The 17,351-nt window shown below is 47.9% G+C and overlaps 1 protein-coding gene across 3 annotated transcripts in view; it reads right to left on the reverse strand.

Annotated features, from left to right (window-relative positions):
* PPP1R12B (protein phosphatase 1 regulatory subunit 12B) overlaps positions 1-17,351 on the reverse strand; it is a 137,547-nt gene that overhangs the window by 41,726 nt on the left and 78,470 nt on the right. For all 3 annotated transcript variants that reach the window (XM_064733337.1, XM_064733339.1, XM_064733340.1), the window contains 5 exons: positions 13,828-13,918; positions 12,688-12,831; positions 11,787-11,970; positions 11,137-11,249; positions 9,822-9,866 (listed from right to left, as the gene is read on the reverse strand). In XM_064733337.1, the coding sequence (XP_064589407.1) occupies positions 9,822-9,866; positions 11,137-11,249; positions 11,787-11,970; positions 12,688-12,831; positions 13,828-13,918 (577 nt within the window). The remainder of the gene's footprint in view (positions 1-9,821; positions 9,867-11,136; positions 11,250-11,786; positions 11,971-12,687; positions 12,832-13,827; positions 13,919-17,351) is intronic.

The raw sequence follows: 17,351 nt of genomic DNA on the forward strand, positions 1-17,351 counted from the left end.
AGAGAGGGAGATGTTTCACTGTCTTGAGTTCATCATTATTTGAAGATCAAGCTCAGGACAAGCCCAGTAAACCAATCTACATCTGCACAACCTGAGACAGGGCCTGGAGGGGGCAGACAAACCCACAGTTAGAGAGTATGAAAGGCAGAAATGCTTCTGAGAGAGCCCACAGATGTTCACATTCCCCCTCTGATGTGTCATTAAGCTGTATTTCAGAGAATCCCAGAATATCCTGAGTCTGAAGTGACCCACAGGGACCATGCAGTCCAACCCCTGCCCTGCACAGACCCCCAACAATCCCACCCTGGGCATCCCTGGCAGTGCTGCCCAAACCCTCCTGGAGCTCTGGCAGCCTCAGGGCTGTGCCCATTCCCTGGGGAGCCTGGGCAGTGCCAGCACCCTCTGGGGAAGAACCTTCCCTGATACCCAGCCTGACCCTGCCCTGGCACAGGCTGATGGTGAGAGGTTACAGAAATGGGTGGCCACAGTGTCAATAACCAGAAACAACAAACCACCAGATTTCTGCCTTTGAAGGGGACAGATGTGTCAGCTTTGCAAAATATAAATGCTTCTAAGATCACAGACAGGATTCCATTCAGGCTGTAGACGTAGCCATGGGCACAACCCCTGAGGCAACCCCAGCACTGCCCATTGTCATGTCATAATCCTGGCCAGGTCTGTACACCAGAGATTGGCCTTGTGGCTATGGAGAGGTTGCTTCATGTCCACCCAAAACCTGGCTCCTCCTGAGCTCAGTACCAAGGTTCATTCGAAAAAAGCATCACAATAAAATCAGAGAATCACAGGACCAAGGACTGTTGGAAAAACCAATGAGCCCAACTGTTCCCCCACCACTGCCATGTTCACCACTAACCCATGCCCAAAGTGCCACATCCACACATCTTTTGAACACTCCCAGGGATGGTGACCCCACCACTGCCCTGGGCAGCTGTGCCAGGGCCTGACCAGACCTTTCAGGAAGAAATTTTTCCTAATTACCAACCTGAACTTCCCCTGTCTCAGCTTGAGGCCATTCCCTCTGTCCTGTTTCCTGGGAGCAGAGCCCAACTCCCCTTGGCTGCCCCTCCTGTCAGGAGCTGTGCAGAGCCAGAAGGGCCCCCCTGAGCCTCCTTCTCTCCAGGCTGAGCCTCTCCACCTCCCTCAGCTGCTCCTCATCAGAACTGGGCTCCAGACTCTGCTCCAGCTCTGTTGCCCTTCTCTGGACAGGCTTCAGCAAATCCAGGGAGATGCTTTGCTCTGTCCACTCACAAGTCCAGTTTGAGCACTGCTCATGCAAAAAATCAATTGATTTCATCCAGTTCTAACCATTAAGGCATAAAGTAGTGTTGGAACATATTATTTCCCAGGGGAAGCTGTCTGGCAGTTGCACTCAGCAAGTGTTTCCTGACAGGTTCCCTCTACCCACCCAGGTTTCTTACAAGGAGGAACACAACAATTTGCACAGCTATGAACAGGCCATGCCAGAGAAGCTGAGAAAGCAAACAGCAGTACAAGAACCAGATGGAAACAGCTATTTCAAGCTAAGGGACTTTCCAAAATATGACATAGAGAAATAAAAATCTCAGGGCTCTCACAATAGTCATGATGCATTCTGCTCTTTATCTGCATTGATCAGATTCTCTGTACCCATGGCTGTAAAACCTGTCTGCCAGCTCAGCTGTGGAAGTGAGTGGCTGGCAGACAACAATGTCCCAGTGCCACTGGCCAGGCAAATCTGTAACTTCAGCACACTGTCACCTAACTGTGCCCCAGCCCATTTCTGACCAGCCCTCAGCAGCAGCACGCTGTGTTGCAGAGGGTCATGTCCTCTGCCAAGGATGAAATCTAAGATCAATGAAAAGTTAACAAATATGGTAAAACAGCCACTCAAACCCAGCTAGCACTGGGTACCTGGTAGGTACCTACTACAGAACCACAATGGCCTGGGAAGGGACCTTTGAAGGGACCTCAAAGCCCATCCTGTTCTACTCCTGCCATGGCAGGGTCACCTCCCACTATTCCACAAGCCCCATCCAGCCTGGCCTTGGGCACTGCCAGGGATCCAGGGGCAGCCACAGCTGCTCTGGGCACCTGTGCCAGGGGCTCCCCACCCTCACAGGGGAGAATTTCTTACAAGACCTGATCTAAACCTCTCCTCTGACAGTGGGAAGCTGTTTCACCTTGTCCTGTCACTACATGCTCTTGTAAAAAGTCTGTCTCCATCTTTCTTTTGGTTCCCTACAATAAGCAAAGAGGTGTAAATTAACCAGAGCAGGTGGGAAATTCCTGCCAGAAGGAGTTTTGCAGCTTAAGGATTCAACAACTTGACACACCAAACAATGGAGCAGCTTATGCCACATAATGTTACTTTTCATAGGGGAAGTCCATGTCCAAGAGCACAAAACTAACAATGACTTTCCAAACATGGGTTTTTTCTGAAGAGAGGCATGTGGGAGGATATAAACTCTGAACAAAAAGTGACCTTTTAGAGACACAAGGGACAAACCACATCACCACTTATATCACAGCAACATACCATTTGTCCTACAGTGGTTGTTTCCAAATGATATATTATTGCCAGAGAATTTGACTCCAATTTTCCAAACAAATTTAGATTAATCCTAAGTTCTCTGCTAGCCATGAAGCAATACAGCTTCTGCTTTTTGTTCCTTCTGGACATGTCTGGGAGATAAATAACTGACTACAGAAACGTGTGATGGCACCAGCCTGCAAGGATGGCAGGAGATGAGGACAACCAGCTTCTAGCTTTGCCAGAGAGAAGCATCCACAGAATGCTGGAGTCACAGAATTGTTGGGGTTGGAAGGGACCTTAAAGCTCATCTCATCCCACCCCTGCCATGGGCAGTGACCTTTCACTGATCAGGCTGTTCCAAGCCCTGTCCAGCCTTGGACACTTCCAGGGATGGGGCAGCCACAGCTGCTCTGGGCACCCTGTGCCAGGGCCTGCCCACCCTCACAGGGAACAATTCCTTCCCAATATCCCATCTATCCCTGCTCTCTGGCAGTGGAAAGCCATTTCCCCTTTTCCTGTCCCTCCATCCCTAGTCCAAAGTCTGCAGCTCTCCGGGAGCCCCTTTAGGCCCTGCAAGGGGCTCTGAGCTCTCCCTGGAGCCTCTCCAGGTGAACACCCCCAGCTCTGCCAGCCTGGCTCCAGAGCAAGGGGGCTCCAGCCCTGGAGCAGCTCCATGGGCTCCTCTGGACTCATTCCAGCAGTTCCACATCCTTCCTGTGCTGGGACCCCAGAACTGGATGCAGATTCTCACACTGGGGAGAAGGGCCAGACAGCAGAGCCTGAGCATGGCACATCCCAGTTCCATGTGCTGTGATATGGGGCCTCCTCAAGCCAGGTCCTACGAGCCCTTGGAGATCTATGTCACACCTGAGATAGCTCAGCCACCTCGGATGTCATAAAATCAGCAGGATGGCTTCTGTGTTGGAAGCGTTGGAAACAGGAAAGTTTTAATAAAAGGCAAAATAACTAAGCTCTTTACTGAGAAAAACTGAGCCAGGACAAGAGTTTCTTGCTCCTGGTAAAACATCTCACAAAAGCAATTAGTTCCTTTTTTCTCTTCTTTTTCTAGTAAATTGCTTAGGCAGGACTTATTAGCTCCTGTCCAATTGGCTATTCTTAAGTTTGAGGTGAAGCCCCCGAGGTCCTATGAGGTGTCTTTTCACCTAATTGAGGAGAGAAATTTCTGGGCTTTTCTCCCTTTTTAGGAGACAAAGGATAATTTGGTCACTCTGTAAACAGGGGGTACATTACTGCAGCCCTCCCACTGTCCCCAATCCCCTTCTCCAGGGCAGACCCTGTGTCAGCACGACACAGCCCACCCAGGTATCCACTGCTCCAGGCAGGAATTTTAATTCAGCAGATCAGATTTTTTGGAGGATGACTTCAATCATGTCAGGAGAGACATCCTCCCCCAGCCCAGTGGATGACTGACACTGAGGGGGGATCATCAGCTCCCAGAGGGGCCCAGAACCTGCTCCAAGCAGCTCAGCAGTCACAGACTCCTCTCCATAGCTCTGAACATGTCACAAGGAGACAGATTTTGACAGTTTCCCACAAAAAGTGATGGGATGCTCTGTTAAATGAATAAGCACAACCACACACTGTTAACCTTTAAAAAGTCAAAAATTACAAACAGACATAAAACAATGGTGAGATTTATTCTGTCTCTGGGATATGGGGCAGGAGCAATGCTGCTCCTCAGGCCAGTGGTTCTGGGCTAACATTCACCCTGGAGTGAGCACTCCCATTTCCTGCAGTGGCTCTGCTGTGTGCACACAGCACTGGAGAGAAGCACACACGTGTCATGGATCCTGTTGTCACCCTGTCCATCACACTGCTCCCAGCTCCTTCTGGGAAGAAAGCAGGAGAATCCCAGGACCCTGTGCAACAGCTGCCATGGGTGCAAAGGAAAAGGAGCCTGGGCTGAGCTGGGATCAGCTGAACTGACTGCCCAGGCCTCCCAGCAATGCCAGCAGCAGCCAAGGGAGCTGTGGGTGGCTGCTGCAGGGCCAACCCCAGCCCCATGGCTGCAGGGGAATGACTTACCAACAACTGAGAAGGATCAATCACCTCAGACTGCACCACAAGGCTGACAGCAATCTTCTAACAAGATGCTACAGCATAAAGTTACCTTAAATAGTTATGAGTTTGTGACCTTGGGAATCACTCCTGGAGGACTGGCTGTTTTGCTTCATCTTCCCAGGACTCACAGATTGGCTTTGAGCTGGTTTTGTGTTACCCATCCCCATCCTCATCACTGCTTCACATTACACCTTCCTAATTCAGCAACTTGGTGAGTTAGAGGAATTCACCTGAAGGCATTTAGCTGTAACCCTGTAGTCACATAACCCACTTGGGTCACTTGGCTTTAGGCACAAACAATGTATTCCCAGAGCTGTAAACTGGTGCTCAGAGCCAGGCTGAGGAGAGAAGTGCTGTACCAGCACAGAGAGCAGCCACCCAGGCTGGTGCCCTTCTCCACACACTGAGGTTAAGAAAAACCAACACAAGCACACCAGGCTGGAGACTCACAAGGCAAATGCTCTGTGCAGATGTGAAGCATTTTTGTAGGAATATCTGCAGAATGAATTTTAATTTCTCTGCTGTCTGCCCCCTTCACCTCCCAGAGCACCCAGGGCACTCTGAACACACTGAGGACGTTCTTCACCACGTCCAACTCTATGGCAAAGCCTCAGCTCCTGCTCCTTCCTGCAGCACTTTGCTGCTATTTCATATTGCTATACATATTAAAGATCTTTCCTTGCAGCATACACAGCCCATTAGAGCAATTTGTTTATAAACAGGACTAAACAGAGCCAATCTCTGCCAGCCTTATGTTACACAGAATTAAATGCTCTCCAATTTAACTACATGATGCAAGTGACGCATAGTGCCATCTACGTGCCCTTGGACAGGAGCCAGATGGTTTCGTTCCCACATCACACCACATCTCTTCTAGAAATAAACATTCAAGGGTAAAACCAGGGGAAAATACTCATATCCTTCATCCCCAGAAGGGACCCCGGGCCTGCAGCAATGAAGCAGAGGATGAACACCACCATACAGCACTGTCTGGATTGAAAGGGTTTCAGTTTCTTATCAGCTGGCCAGAAGTTCACCTATTTTGTTCCTTTTATTGGTCAACTTTCCCTTGTATCCCAGCAAAACAGCTCAGCTCTTGCAGACATACCTTACCATATTAGGCAATGTGAGCCCTGAAAGTGGAGGACTCTGAGCCTTCCTTGGCTCCCAAACACAGTCCACAGGCACAGGGATGGCTGCATGGCACTGGGAAAGGGGCAGCAACGACTGGGGACTCCCAGGGCTCCCAGTACACCCAGTGTGGCTACAACAGCACATTCACAAAGCACTTAACAAAAGCTATTCCTGATCTTCTAGTTATTCATCACATCCGTCTTTCACAGAAAGGCAAACAGCATGGTGACAAAAGCTGAACTGAAGCCTCTGTGGAAGGATAAAGTGGAACTAAAAGCAAAAATATAGGTGAAAAATAGGGCACACCAAAATCAGGACTCCCAGGTCATAGTTCTGAATCAGCAATAACATTAAGACATTGAGTTGGTATAACGAATTTTCCAGTTCATTGGTCCTCCTTTAGAACTTGTGGAATTAAGCTTGGAAATTCAGCCCTTCTAAAACAGAAATTTAATTTATATTGGTATCCAGTTGCATCTGGTGATTTGATGGTACCAGTACGAGTAGGCAGAACACTTATTTACAAACCAGAGTGAGCCTGGTTCATTCCATAAATCAAAGCGCAGGGAGACAGGAATGGAGCCTATTTAATCCACTTACTGCAATTGTAATTCACAATCAAACGTTTCAGTGCTATTCTTCCATAAAACTTAATTCCATTAGTGTGTCTGGGGTTTATACTGGGCTATACAGACTGTCCTGAAGGCAGTTCATGACAACAGACATTTTGTTTGATACTTTTACTGCTCAGAAATTGTTATTTTATGAACATAACACTCAGTGTCTTCCTCTGAATTTAAAGTTTTCCTTTGACAAACTCTCCTGTGGGTGAGGCACATCTGTAATCCTCCTGCAGAGAACTGCAAGGAGAAACAATCCTTTAAATGATTATAAACATTTTCTACTTGTTCTCTATGCTCTGTCATTTAAAATATACTTTATGTTTCTAATTGTTCCTGCTGTGCAACAGCAATGGCAGAGGTTTCCCAGAGCAGTGTGGCTGCCCCTGGATCCCTGGCAGTGTCCAAGGCCAGGCTGAATTGGGTTTGGAGTCCCCTGGGGTAGTGGGGGTGTCCCTGCCATGGCAGGGGTGGGACTGGATGGGCTTTAAGGTCCCTTCCAATCCAAACCAGTCTGTAATGGATTCCATTATTTTAAGTCAGGGCCAAGTCAAAGCCAGCAGAGTCAGGGATAAAGAAAATCTGCTCAGAAATGGAACACTGGAACATTCTCTTTATTCTTCATCATAATCATCCTCCTGCTGCATCCCAGACGAGCCCATTGATCCCTGCCCACACTGGCTCTGCTGCATTTGGCCTCACCAGGGCTGGAATTCTCTCTGGCATTCTGCAGTCAGTGGCTTGAGGGAACAGGGAAGGTTTCCCAGCTCCAGCCTCCCCCAGCTCAGTCTGGGTACAACATGAGCCTTTGACTCTCCCAATTTTTATTTTCTGAGAAACAGAGACAAGAGTGTGGCCAAGCTTCTCCCCCACCTCTGTTTTGAGCTCAGGTCTCCCCAGACCACACAAAACCTCCTTCCTTTGCAGCTCCTTCCCACTGGAATCACGGAAAAACTTCTCCTAAAGCTGCTTCCCCAGAGGCTTTTTCCAGCTGAAGTCCTTGTACCCTTGAACATTTATTCCACAATAAAACTTTGTCTGCTCTTCCAACTTTCCACAGTGCATCCAGGCAGTCTGTGTCCCAAGGAGGGAGCTGGGGTGGGGGGAGAACACATGGAGGACACTGACACATCCCACTATGAGAGCTCTCAGTTGCCTAAAGCTCAGCCAAAGTGTCTGGGCTGGTTTCCCACTCTGGTGCTCATGAGCTCAGCCAAAATAATTCATCCACTTCTGAGAATCAGAACAACATGTATTTGCTCCTTTTTTTTCTTCCCAAAACTGCCTTTACCTTTTCTGTGTTAGTCTGCACTGCAGAGCTTGGAGGAAGGATTTCAAGCAAGTTCTTTTTTTGGCTTCCATGAAAATCATCCTGATATCAGCCAAGATATAAACACTGGAGGAAAAATGCAACTGTTCCCACAAAATCAGATTCTTTGGGGTTCTGCTACTAAAATGGGACATTCCAGGCTGTTCAAGTTCACAACCTGGTGACATTTGGCACCTGCCATTCTAGAACTATAGTTACTGAAGAAATAATGATTATTAACTGTACTTTCTTATTGGCTCTAGAACTGAAAACAGAGAGCTGTTCCATGATTCCTGCCAAAGTGATGGCCAGTTAAGACAGAAATCTCTGATTTGGATCTCAAATAAACCAGGGAAGACTGACCAAGTGACATGATGCTGGAGGCATGCATTCAAGAAAATAAACTGGGAACTGGATAAAAACAAGAGGACTGGGAAAATGGGAAAACCAGCTCTAGCAGAGTAGGAGGAGAGTCTGACCCAGGTCTAAGATATGTTGGGTGCATAAGAAACCATGGTACTGGTGCCATGAAGCACCTGCACAAAGCGGATGATGGAACTGAAAGGATGTTCCTCTGCTTTTAGATGGATCCCACAAGAAAATCACATGAAGTGTTAGGCAAAAGGAATCCTTGCTGTTAATTTGGGGAAAACCAGCATTATTCATTGTAAGAGACTGGTTGACCTTGACTATTTGGGCAGCTGGGTTCTCCCAAAGTGCAGCTTGTCCATTTACATGAGCAGTGAGGACTGTGCTCAATAAAATCCTCAGCAATTTTAGAACTAGACTCCAGGAAGCCTCCAAACCTGCAGCCTCAGCTACTCTTTTGTCTTAATTTAGGTAATCTGGGACAACTTCCCAGAAGAACAAGACATTCCCAGCAAGTCCCAAACATGCCTGCTGGAAACAAGGTGTCCCTATTACGATTATTACTTTTACACATTACAAAACTCCCCTCCTTCAGTCTTACTGTGAGGCAGCAGAAATGTCAAAACAATTTTAATGACGATAAATGGCCGAGTCTTTGCTGCAGGGTTCAGTGAGGATTTCAGGAAGCTCTGCACTGTGATGAGCAGAAACTCCTGTGGGAAGAGCTGGCCTCCTTGAAGCAGGTGATGCTTCTGTGAGCAGGAATATCTCACATTTCAAGTGGAGTAAAGTGCAAAGTAAGCACTGGGAAAGCAAGGGCTGGCATGGAAAGATAAGCACATGCTAAACACCATCCCAGCACCACGTGAGCCTCTGGCCCCAGCAAGGCTCGCCGTGACTTTGCCGCATTCTGACTGAATATTGCAAGAATGAAAACAAAAACACAGTCTGAAGAGTGTTATGGCCAATTTTCAGCAAAGAACCAGTTAATTCCAACTAAATGATGCTTCTAGCACTCTACTGCATTGCAAAGTATAGGGAAAGGCTTCTCCAGATTCAACATTTCCCAGCAAAAATGGAACATCCCACAAGCAGGATGACCCCTAGGCAACCTTACATTTGCTACTTCTCCCAGGTCTTCCACACTGCACTTTAATAGCTTGGAAATGTATTTAGCTTTGACATTGTCAGAGTCAGTCATGTTGTCAAGCTCAAATGTGTTTCAAAGACAAACAAAAGCAAAGGAAACCAAGGCAATTTGGAAAGAGTCAGTAATTATTATAAAATGAAAGAAAGGGCCTCAAAGGATGAGACTATTGCAAGAACAGGGCAACACTGAACAACCTCTGACGTGCGGCTTGCAAAGACCATTTCCCGCAAGAAAACAAATCCAAGAGACAGGAAAGCAGATTCCAGAAATACAAAACATCCTGTCCAAAATAGCAGTGATTCCAAGATCCAAGGTCACACCTTCCCCAGGACACTTGGGATCCCACTGCCCCAGCACTGCAGCCCCACTGCTGCTTTCCCTCCAGGCTCCACAACTCCTGTGCAGCTCCCCAGGAGCCAACACTGAGCTCAGGCCACTCTGCAGATACACCCCATCTTTCACAAGAGAAATCAGGAAGGAAATTGCTGCTTGGAGCTACCTGCCTGTTCATACTCCCGAGCAGAGCCTGAACTCTCTTATAGACAAGAGTGAAAGGCACAGAACACTCTGCCACCAACAGCCAAGAGTGACACATCAGTGATCCAGACACATGGTCTCACTTACCCGAGTTTCCTTCACTTCCTCATTTCCATCAACTTCATCTTCATCCTAGGAGGAAAGGCAAACAATAAAATTAGGCAGCTCTGGAGACAACTAAACTTCATCCCAAGAAGATAATGTATTGTTTATAGAATCACAGAATCATTAAGGTTGGAAAAGACCTCCAAGACCAACAAGTCCAACCTTTGAACACACCATGTCAACTCCACCACAACACAAATTGCCATGTCTGTGTGTGTTTTGAACCCTACCAGGAATGGTGACTCCACCACTGCTCTGGGCAGCTTGTGACAGTCCCCAATAACCTTTTCAGTTAAAAAATTATTTGATGCTAATGTTAGGAAAACTTCTGTCAAAAGAAATGCCTGTCCAAATGCTTTTGGCTAATTATCAGATCCGGTCTGGTGTCCTAATGGCCATTTAGAAGATCTTGGTATTGAGGACAGAATCACTCTCTTGAGATGGCTCCTGCCATTCCAATGCCTCTGAGGAACTGGGAGGAAGTCCCTAACACACTGAGGAGATAAAACTTGGAAAAACTGCACATCTGAAATACTGTCATAATATTGACTTCCAAAAGTATCTCCAGCTCAGTTAGACTCCAGGTGGAAAGACTCATCATCCCAGGTATCTTGCACTTGCATAGCCTCTCTAAGCCACTGCCCTTAGTAACTGCTCCAGGATTTCACAGAGCAAATGTGAGCTACCGTGGCATCCCAAATGACTCTGGACTCAACTCATTAACCATAATTTCATAATTCTTATTCTCTCCTGGTAAAGGTGATCTATTTTCCTAGCTGAGGCTCTAACCAAAGTTTGGATTTCTTCCCTCAGACTGAAGAAATCCTCTGAAACCAGGACTAAGAGAAATGACCATGACACAGACAGCTCTTCTGCACTTATGCTCTGAGTGTTCCCTGGTAACGGGAGGGGACCCAGACACGAGTTTTCTTCCTGCTGTCTTTCTTTCAGGGGGCCTAAAAAGCAGACAAATTTGGGCTTGAAGAAATTTGAAAATACTTCAGGTGGCTTGCGACGTCCTTCCAAAAGGAGAGACTTTGAATCTCTCCTCTCCCATGTGGCCCTTCCCCAGTCCTGCAGGGTTCCATGATACAGCTCAGGAACAGGCTGCCCAGAGCTGCTGCTCGGTCTGAAAGAGCCCAAACAGGGATGCGAGACCTTTGGATAGGCCAGTGTGAAAGAGAGCTGGAGAGGGAAGAACTAAATGGGAAATCAATGGACTGGAAGAAAATCACAAAGCTTGGAATGGGAAGAAAATTCACCCTGGAGTTTCTCTTTCTAAGGAACTCAAACTCACATCTTGTGTGGAGAAGATGATGCCGGTGCCTCTCCGTCTCTCCTTTGGCCGTCGCCGCTCTCGGATCGACTGTTTGTTCAGGGATCTGTCGTCTGAATCCTGATCTTCACACTCTGGCCAAGCAAAGAAAGACTGCTTTGGTTTCAGTGATTTACATCTGTGCTTTTGCTAAGGTTCCGGGGTTCTTTTCAAGCTGATCAAGGTCATCTTGCCTTGTGTTATATTACAAAGGAGTTATTAAATGAAATGAAATGGAATCTCAGTGTCCTACTACAGCTGGATACTGTATATATACACTCCTTCCCTCATCAGAGCCAGGAAAGTTACCCCAGCTGCCAGCTCTCCCCAAGTCATCCTGACTTACTCCTCAACCTGTACTAGGGGAACCTCTTTCCCCAGCTCTAATAGCTTAATGCTCCATGATCACTGTCTCATTTCTTTATTCAAAATGAAAAATATCCTTTTATCCCTCTGTTACACGCAATAGGAATTTGTTTAACCCCATTTAAACAAATAACATTTGTTTTGTGACATGGCAGCTTCCTTCAGAGTAACAAGTAAACGTGTTCTCTCCATCAGTACACATTGGAAGTTCTAAACCACAAGAAAACCCCTGAGCTTTGTCTGTTCTTCACTCTCCTGGTACGTACCATTTTTCTCCATCTCTGTGCCTGCTGCTCTGAAATCTGCTGGATTCACGGAGTCCAGCCCTAGGTATTTATTTGTTCGAGTCAGGTATGAGCTGGTATAGAGCAGAGGAGCGGCTGTGGAAGGAGACACAGGCGTTGTGGGTTTGTCAGGCTGTGCTGGGCCCCTCAGCCGCCGATAGACGGTCTAGAAACAAAAAGCCATGACAGAAAAACAGCACAATGAAAAGGAAGTACCAGATTTTGGATTTCAAGGAATGCAGTAATTTTTCAGAGTGCAATGTTTTCTTCACTGCTGCTGGAAGTGATGACTTGCACTTGCCAGATCAGGTCCATTCTATCAGATAAGGATGGATGTTAAAGTCATTGCACAGCTACAGTGTAAAAGCACCCTCCACAGCAGGGAGATCTGGGATCAATCCCTTTGTTCCTACAGCTCATGGCAGGAGACACAAGTTATCTAATAGAAAGATATGATTTAGAGTGAAAAAAACAGAGGTGGTGGCAGGGGCAGGAAACCCGTCTCCCCACCTTTCCATTACACATTGAACATCTGTGGAAAAATGTGAACACAAAGCCTCTGCCTAGACTGCACAGCAGGGTGGATCCAGGCCACATTTCTATCATTAGCCTTCTCATTACACTTTCTGGGATTTACACCGTTTTATTTTCTGGCAAGAGACAGAAAGGTGAAATTCCCAGAGGAGAGCAAAGGCAGAGCTAAGCTCCAGCCCCTCCACGTGCACCTCCCTCACACTGAACTGCTGCTCCTGAGCCAGCAGTGCCTCTTTCCAGCCAGGCTGTCCTCCTCAGAACAAAAAGATAACTGCCAGGGAGTATCTCCTGATGTCAGCTCTCCTAAAGGGTTTTGGCAGCTCTCAGGGAAGGGGTGCACAAGGATCACCTCGTCATCCGCGCTCCGTGCCCAGCGTGCAGCTCTGTCCCCGCTGTCCTCAGCTGTGTCCCCCTGCGGTTCCTGTGCCTGGCGCTCCGCGCGCGACCGGCTGAACGTGCGCTCGGCCTCCTGCAGGTCCGTCAGGGTCACTCCCTGCAGGGAAACAGCAGCGCCATTCGTGCACACGATCACACAACCCCACACTGCTTTGGCTTGGAAGGGACCTTAAAGCTCATCTCATCTCATCTCATCTCACCCCCACCAAGGGCAGGGACACCTTCCACCAGCCCAGGCTGCTCCAAGCCCCATTCAGTCTGGCCTTGGACACTCCCAGGGATCCAGGGGCAGCCACAGCTTCTCTGGGCACCCTGTGCCAGGGCCTGCCCACCCTCACAGCCAAGAATTCCTTCCCAATATCCCATCTGACCCTGCCCTCTGGTAATGGCAAGCTATTCCCCCTTGTCCTGTCCCTTCAGGTCCTTGCTCAAAGTCCCTCTCCATCTCTCTTGGAGCCCCTTTAGGCACTGGAAGGGGCTCTACAGTCTCCTTGGAGACTTCTCCAGCCTGAAATTACATTTTCAGTCTTCCAGGTCAGTTTAAAATGCCACAGACTCACATCTGGTCAGGCTCATGTTTCATCCCTATGGTAAGAGAAAGGGAAGAATTCTGTTGCCTTTACTGTATTTCTCAGCCTACTGACATAATCACTGACTCAAAGCAACCCAAATACATGTGATCACCCTACAAACTAAGAGGCAGGTACACTGCAGAAAGCAAAGCTTGGAAATCTAACTCATGTATGTCTGTGGGAGGGTTTTGTAATAACTGTTTGAAGGAAATTTTGCCAGAACCTCTCCAAAACAGTGTGAGTGCAGACAAGTCCCTTGTCCTAAGAAATAACATAACAGAAAAGAAAATCTTGCCTCTTTACAGAATCATGGAATGGTTTGGATTAGAAGGGACTTTAAAGCTCATCCTATTCCACCCCCTGCCATGGCAGGGACTCCCCCCACTATCCCAGGTTGCCCCCATCCCTGTCCAACCTGGCTTTGGACACTTCCAGGGATGGGGCACTCACAGCTTTTCTGGGTAACCAATTAAGCAGCTCTATTCATCCCACACAGGAATGTGAACATTTCCATTCTGTACCTGGGTAGACCTGCGAGTCTGCCGGGCCTGTCTGGATCGTGCCTTCCTCAGTGATTCTGCTTCCTCATCCCGCACCGGAGTCAGATATGACCTGGAAAAAAAGAAGGTGCAGAAGAGGTTAAAGTAAAAGCAGATGATCTGCCTTCCTGTCTCTGTAGACTCCTGAGCTATTATTCTTTCTCATGGACAAAAATTAATTTTAGCTCCATCTGCTATTGTTGTTTCTTTGGGACAACTTCCCCATGAGCACACAACACAAATGTGTTCACAGCACCTTCTCCCCAGAGCCTCTCAATAAACCCTTTAATTCTGTTTAAAAGATGCACCTATTCCCTAGATTATTTGCTCCATTCCAAATCATTGCATCATTAGGAAAAGAACCCCACTCCTCATAAATACCCTCTCACTCAGACAAAATTCTCAGAACAGAAATCCTGTGCTGGTGCATTCCTCAGACCCTCCTTCCTGTCATTACAGTCACGATCATATTCCTGCAATCTGCTGCCTTCATCAATATGAAACCCATCACGCTGGGAGCCACTGAACTGCAGGCAGCACACAGACACACCTTGGAAAGAGCCATGGAAATAAAGAAATGACCTTCACACTCTGTGTAAACCAAGATCCTTAACACTGAAAAACCCACAGCTAAACACAGACCTGGGCACAACTAGATTTCATCAAAGCTGGGAGAATTCAAAAGAATTATTCACATGAGAAAATGTGAATAAACTGCAGCCTCTGCCCTGGCATTCACTGGGAGGAACTGGTGAGGAATTGAGCAGAGCTTTGAGTCAAGGAGTGCACAGCAGTAAATGATTTCCATGCTGGAGGAGAGGCTTCAGTCTTATGAACAGTTAATTAAACTTTACTCCTCAGCCTGGTTAATATGGAATGATTATTCACACTGTCTCACTGTACAGGGAGGAGGGTGCAGGAAGGCTCTTTGCAGGTCTATCACTGCCAGGTTCACACTGTACCAGAGGTCTGCATGTGTTCAAAGGGCAGGGAGCTAAGTGAGGGATGAAGGTGAATACACTTCCTTTGTCCTTGGACTCTTTTCCCTGTTTTAGTCCACCACCTTCATGGGAAAGGTAATGGGCTGAAGAGGATTTGCATCTGATCCAGTATGTTAAATCATTTATTAGAAAGTCCACTAAAGTGCTGCACTGTGAAAAAACCACAGAGAATCTGGAAATTTGGATCATTCTACAATAATCTGCCATGGTGGGTTTTATCCACCCTCAGGACTGTGTTCAGTACTGGTTCAGCTGTGCAGCAAAAGCAGCCTGGCTTCCAGAGAGGAATCCCCTTTACAGGATTTCTTGGCTTGTGGGAGGTACAGACAGACACCTCCCAGCTCCTCAGGTGTTGTGCGCTCATGTGAGAGCCTTCTCACCTAAAACTGGCACAAGGATTGACCTGACAGATAATGCACTGAACATCCCTGATCTCCAGAGGCCGAGGAAAGTGCAAAGGACTGAGTCTGTGCCAGGGATGCTGCACTGGAGCCTCCTGGAGGGGCAGGCACTGATCTGTGCTCTCTGTGACCAGGCACAGACCCAGAGGAATGACATGAAGCTGTGTCAGGGGATGGTCAGGATATTGTGAAAAAGGTTCGTCCCCAGAGGGTGCTGGCACTGCCCAGGCTCCCCAGGGAATGGGCACAGCCCCAGGGCTGCCAGAGCTCCAGGAAGGTTTGGATGATGCTCTCAGGGACAGAGTGGGGTTGTTGGGGTGTCTGTACAGCCAGGGGTTGGACTCAATGATCCCTGAGATCCTTTCCCACTCAGGAGATTCTGTGATTCCTTGAACTGTGCCCTGGGAGCTGCCTGCAATGGAGATGAGAGGGCTTGCAGAGCTGCACTCCCAGGGTGTGATTTATCACCTTCACAAGGAGCCTCCAGCACAAGGCATGTGCATGCACTGCAGAGGAGCTCATCTCTTGCCATTGATTATCCAGACAGACACAGGAGCTGTGATGGATATGCCAACACGGAAGCGCCTACACTCCAGAGGGATGACTGTCTCTCAAGGATCTGCTGTTTCATGAACAAAAAAAGCTCCTGTTTGATGACTGAAAGCTGGGCAACTCCTAATATTGCAGAGCAGGAGCTCTCCTGCTCTCTCTGCTGCAGTGTGTGCACTGTCCAGGTAATGGCACATTAAGGAAACATAAGCATTTTCTGCAGCTTTTGACACAAGCAGAATCACTGCTGTTTGCCCAGCAGTCAGGAGCAATAAGCCACCTACAGGAAGAAGGCATTTGCAAAATATACTGCAAATGAAGTTCAGAGCAGTAGTAAAATAATATAAATTCCTGAAATGGATAAACCAAGTAAATTTATAGCTCAGTACAGCAGGCACTTTGCTGCAATGGCTTTGAATCAGTGGAATTTAAATCAGTGGAATTTACTCTGCAATGAGGACACAGGTATGTAGGAGCTACAGGTACAGAGAGGACAGAACAGGCTTGCAAATGAGTTTCAGGAATGGTTTGGCAAATCTGTGGGGACCAGGTCAGCCCCAGGCATGGGGAGGGGCTCTGCAGAAGGGGCAGCCCAGGCATTTGCAGGAGGCTGCTGCATTTCCCTGGTGCAGTTCAGCCACAGCTTTGCTTTGGGTATGGCAAGAAAAAAACATTTTGGGTCTTTTACCCCATCATCCTCCCAGGCTTTTCCCCCTCAGCTCCCCCAGAATTTATATAAAAAACCAGACATCTTACAGCATCATTAACCATTCTGGGAGTCGAACCTGTAAGAGGGACTTGATGTTCAGCTGAGCACATCCTGCAGGTCAGCACGGCTCAGCCTGGGCCACAGCCGCAGTCATTCGCCAACTTTTGGGTTCTTTCCATTTACACAATTCATCCCTTCCTGGAGCTCACCCAAAGCCATTTACAGCATGAGATAACTGAATTTTCTGAGGCAAGTCAGCAGAGCCACTGCACAGTGACAGAGCTGGTTTTTGCAAGGCAGCAGCCACAGCCTGCTGCAGGTGCCAGAGGAGGGGCTCTGCTGTCAGTACCTGTAACTGCAACAGCAGCTTGGCAGGGCAGGCCAGGTGTGTCCTGCTTGGGACCCTGTGTGCTTTGCTTTTTAATTCTGGGGGAAGGCAGAGAAAAGACAGACTTTTCAATGTGTCACTTTGCTTACAAACTGAATTTTGAGAGACCTGAGCGTGCTAAATGGGCAGGAAGAGTGAGAGAGGACAAATGCACAGGAAGGAGACAGCGAGTTGGGTGCAGCTCAGGGCTGGGCTGGATGGCACAGGCAGAGCAGCACGCTGCTCTCCAGAGCACAAACACTGCACAGCACAGCAGGCTGCAGGGCACAAGCACCAAATGGGGTGTGAGGCAGCCTCTGAACAAGCCACAGAGTTTTAAATTATGTTTTAAAGAACATGCTGCTGCCTCAAGTGCAGAGCCTGTGTCACCCTCTTAATTCAAGCAAATATCTCAGGGTCCAAGCAGATCTTCAAAGGAAAGGCCCTACGTGTTGTGCTTCCTTGCAATAAGCTTTCTC

The sequence above is a fragment of the Zonotrichia leucophrys genome, chromosome 26 (assembly GCF_028769735.1).
Source record: "Zonotrichia leucophrys gambelii isolate GWCS_2022_RI chromosome 26, RI_Zleu_2.0, whole genome shotgun sequence".
Classification (NCBI taxonomy): domain Eukaryota; kingdom Metazoa; phylum Chordata; class Aves; order Passeriformes; family Passerellidae; genus Zonotrichia; species Zonotrichia leucophrys.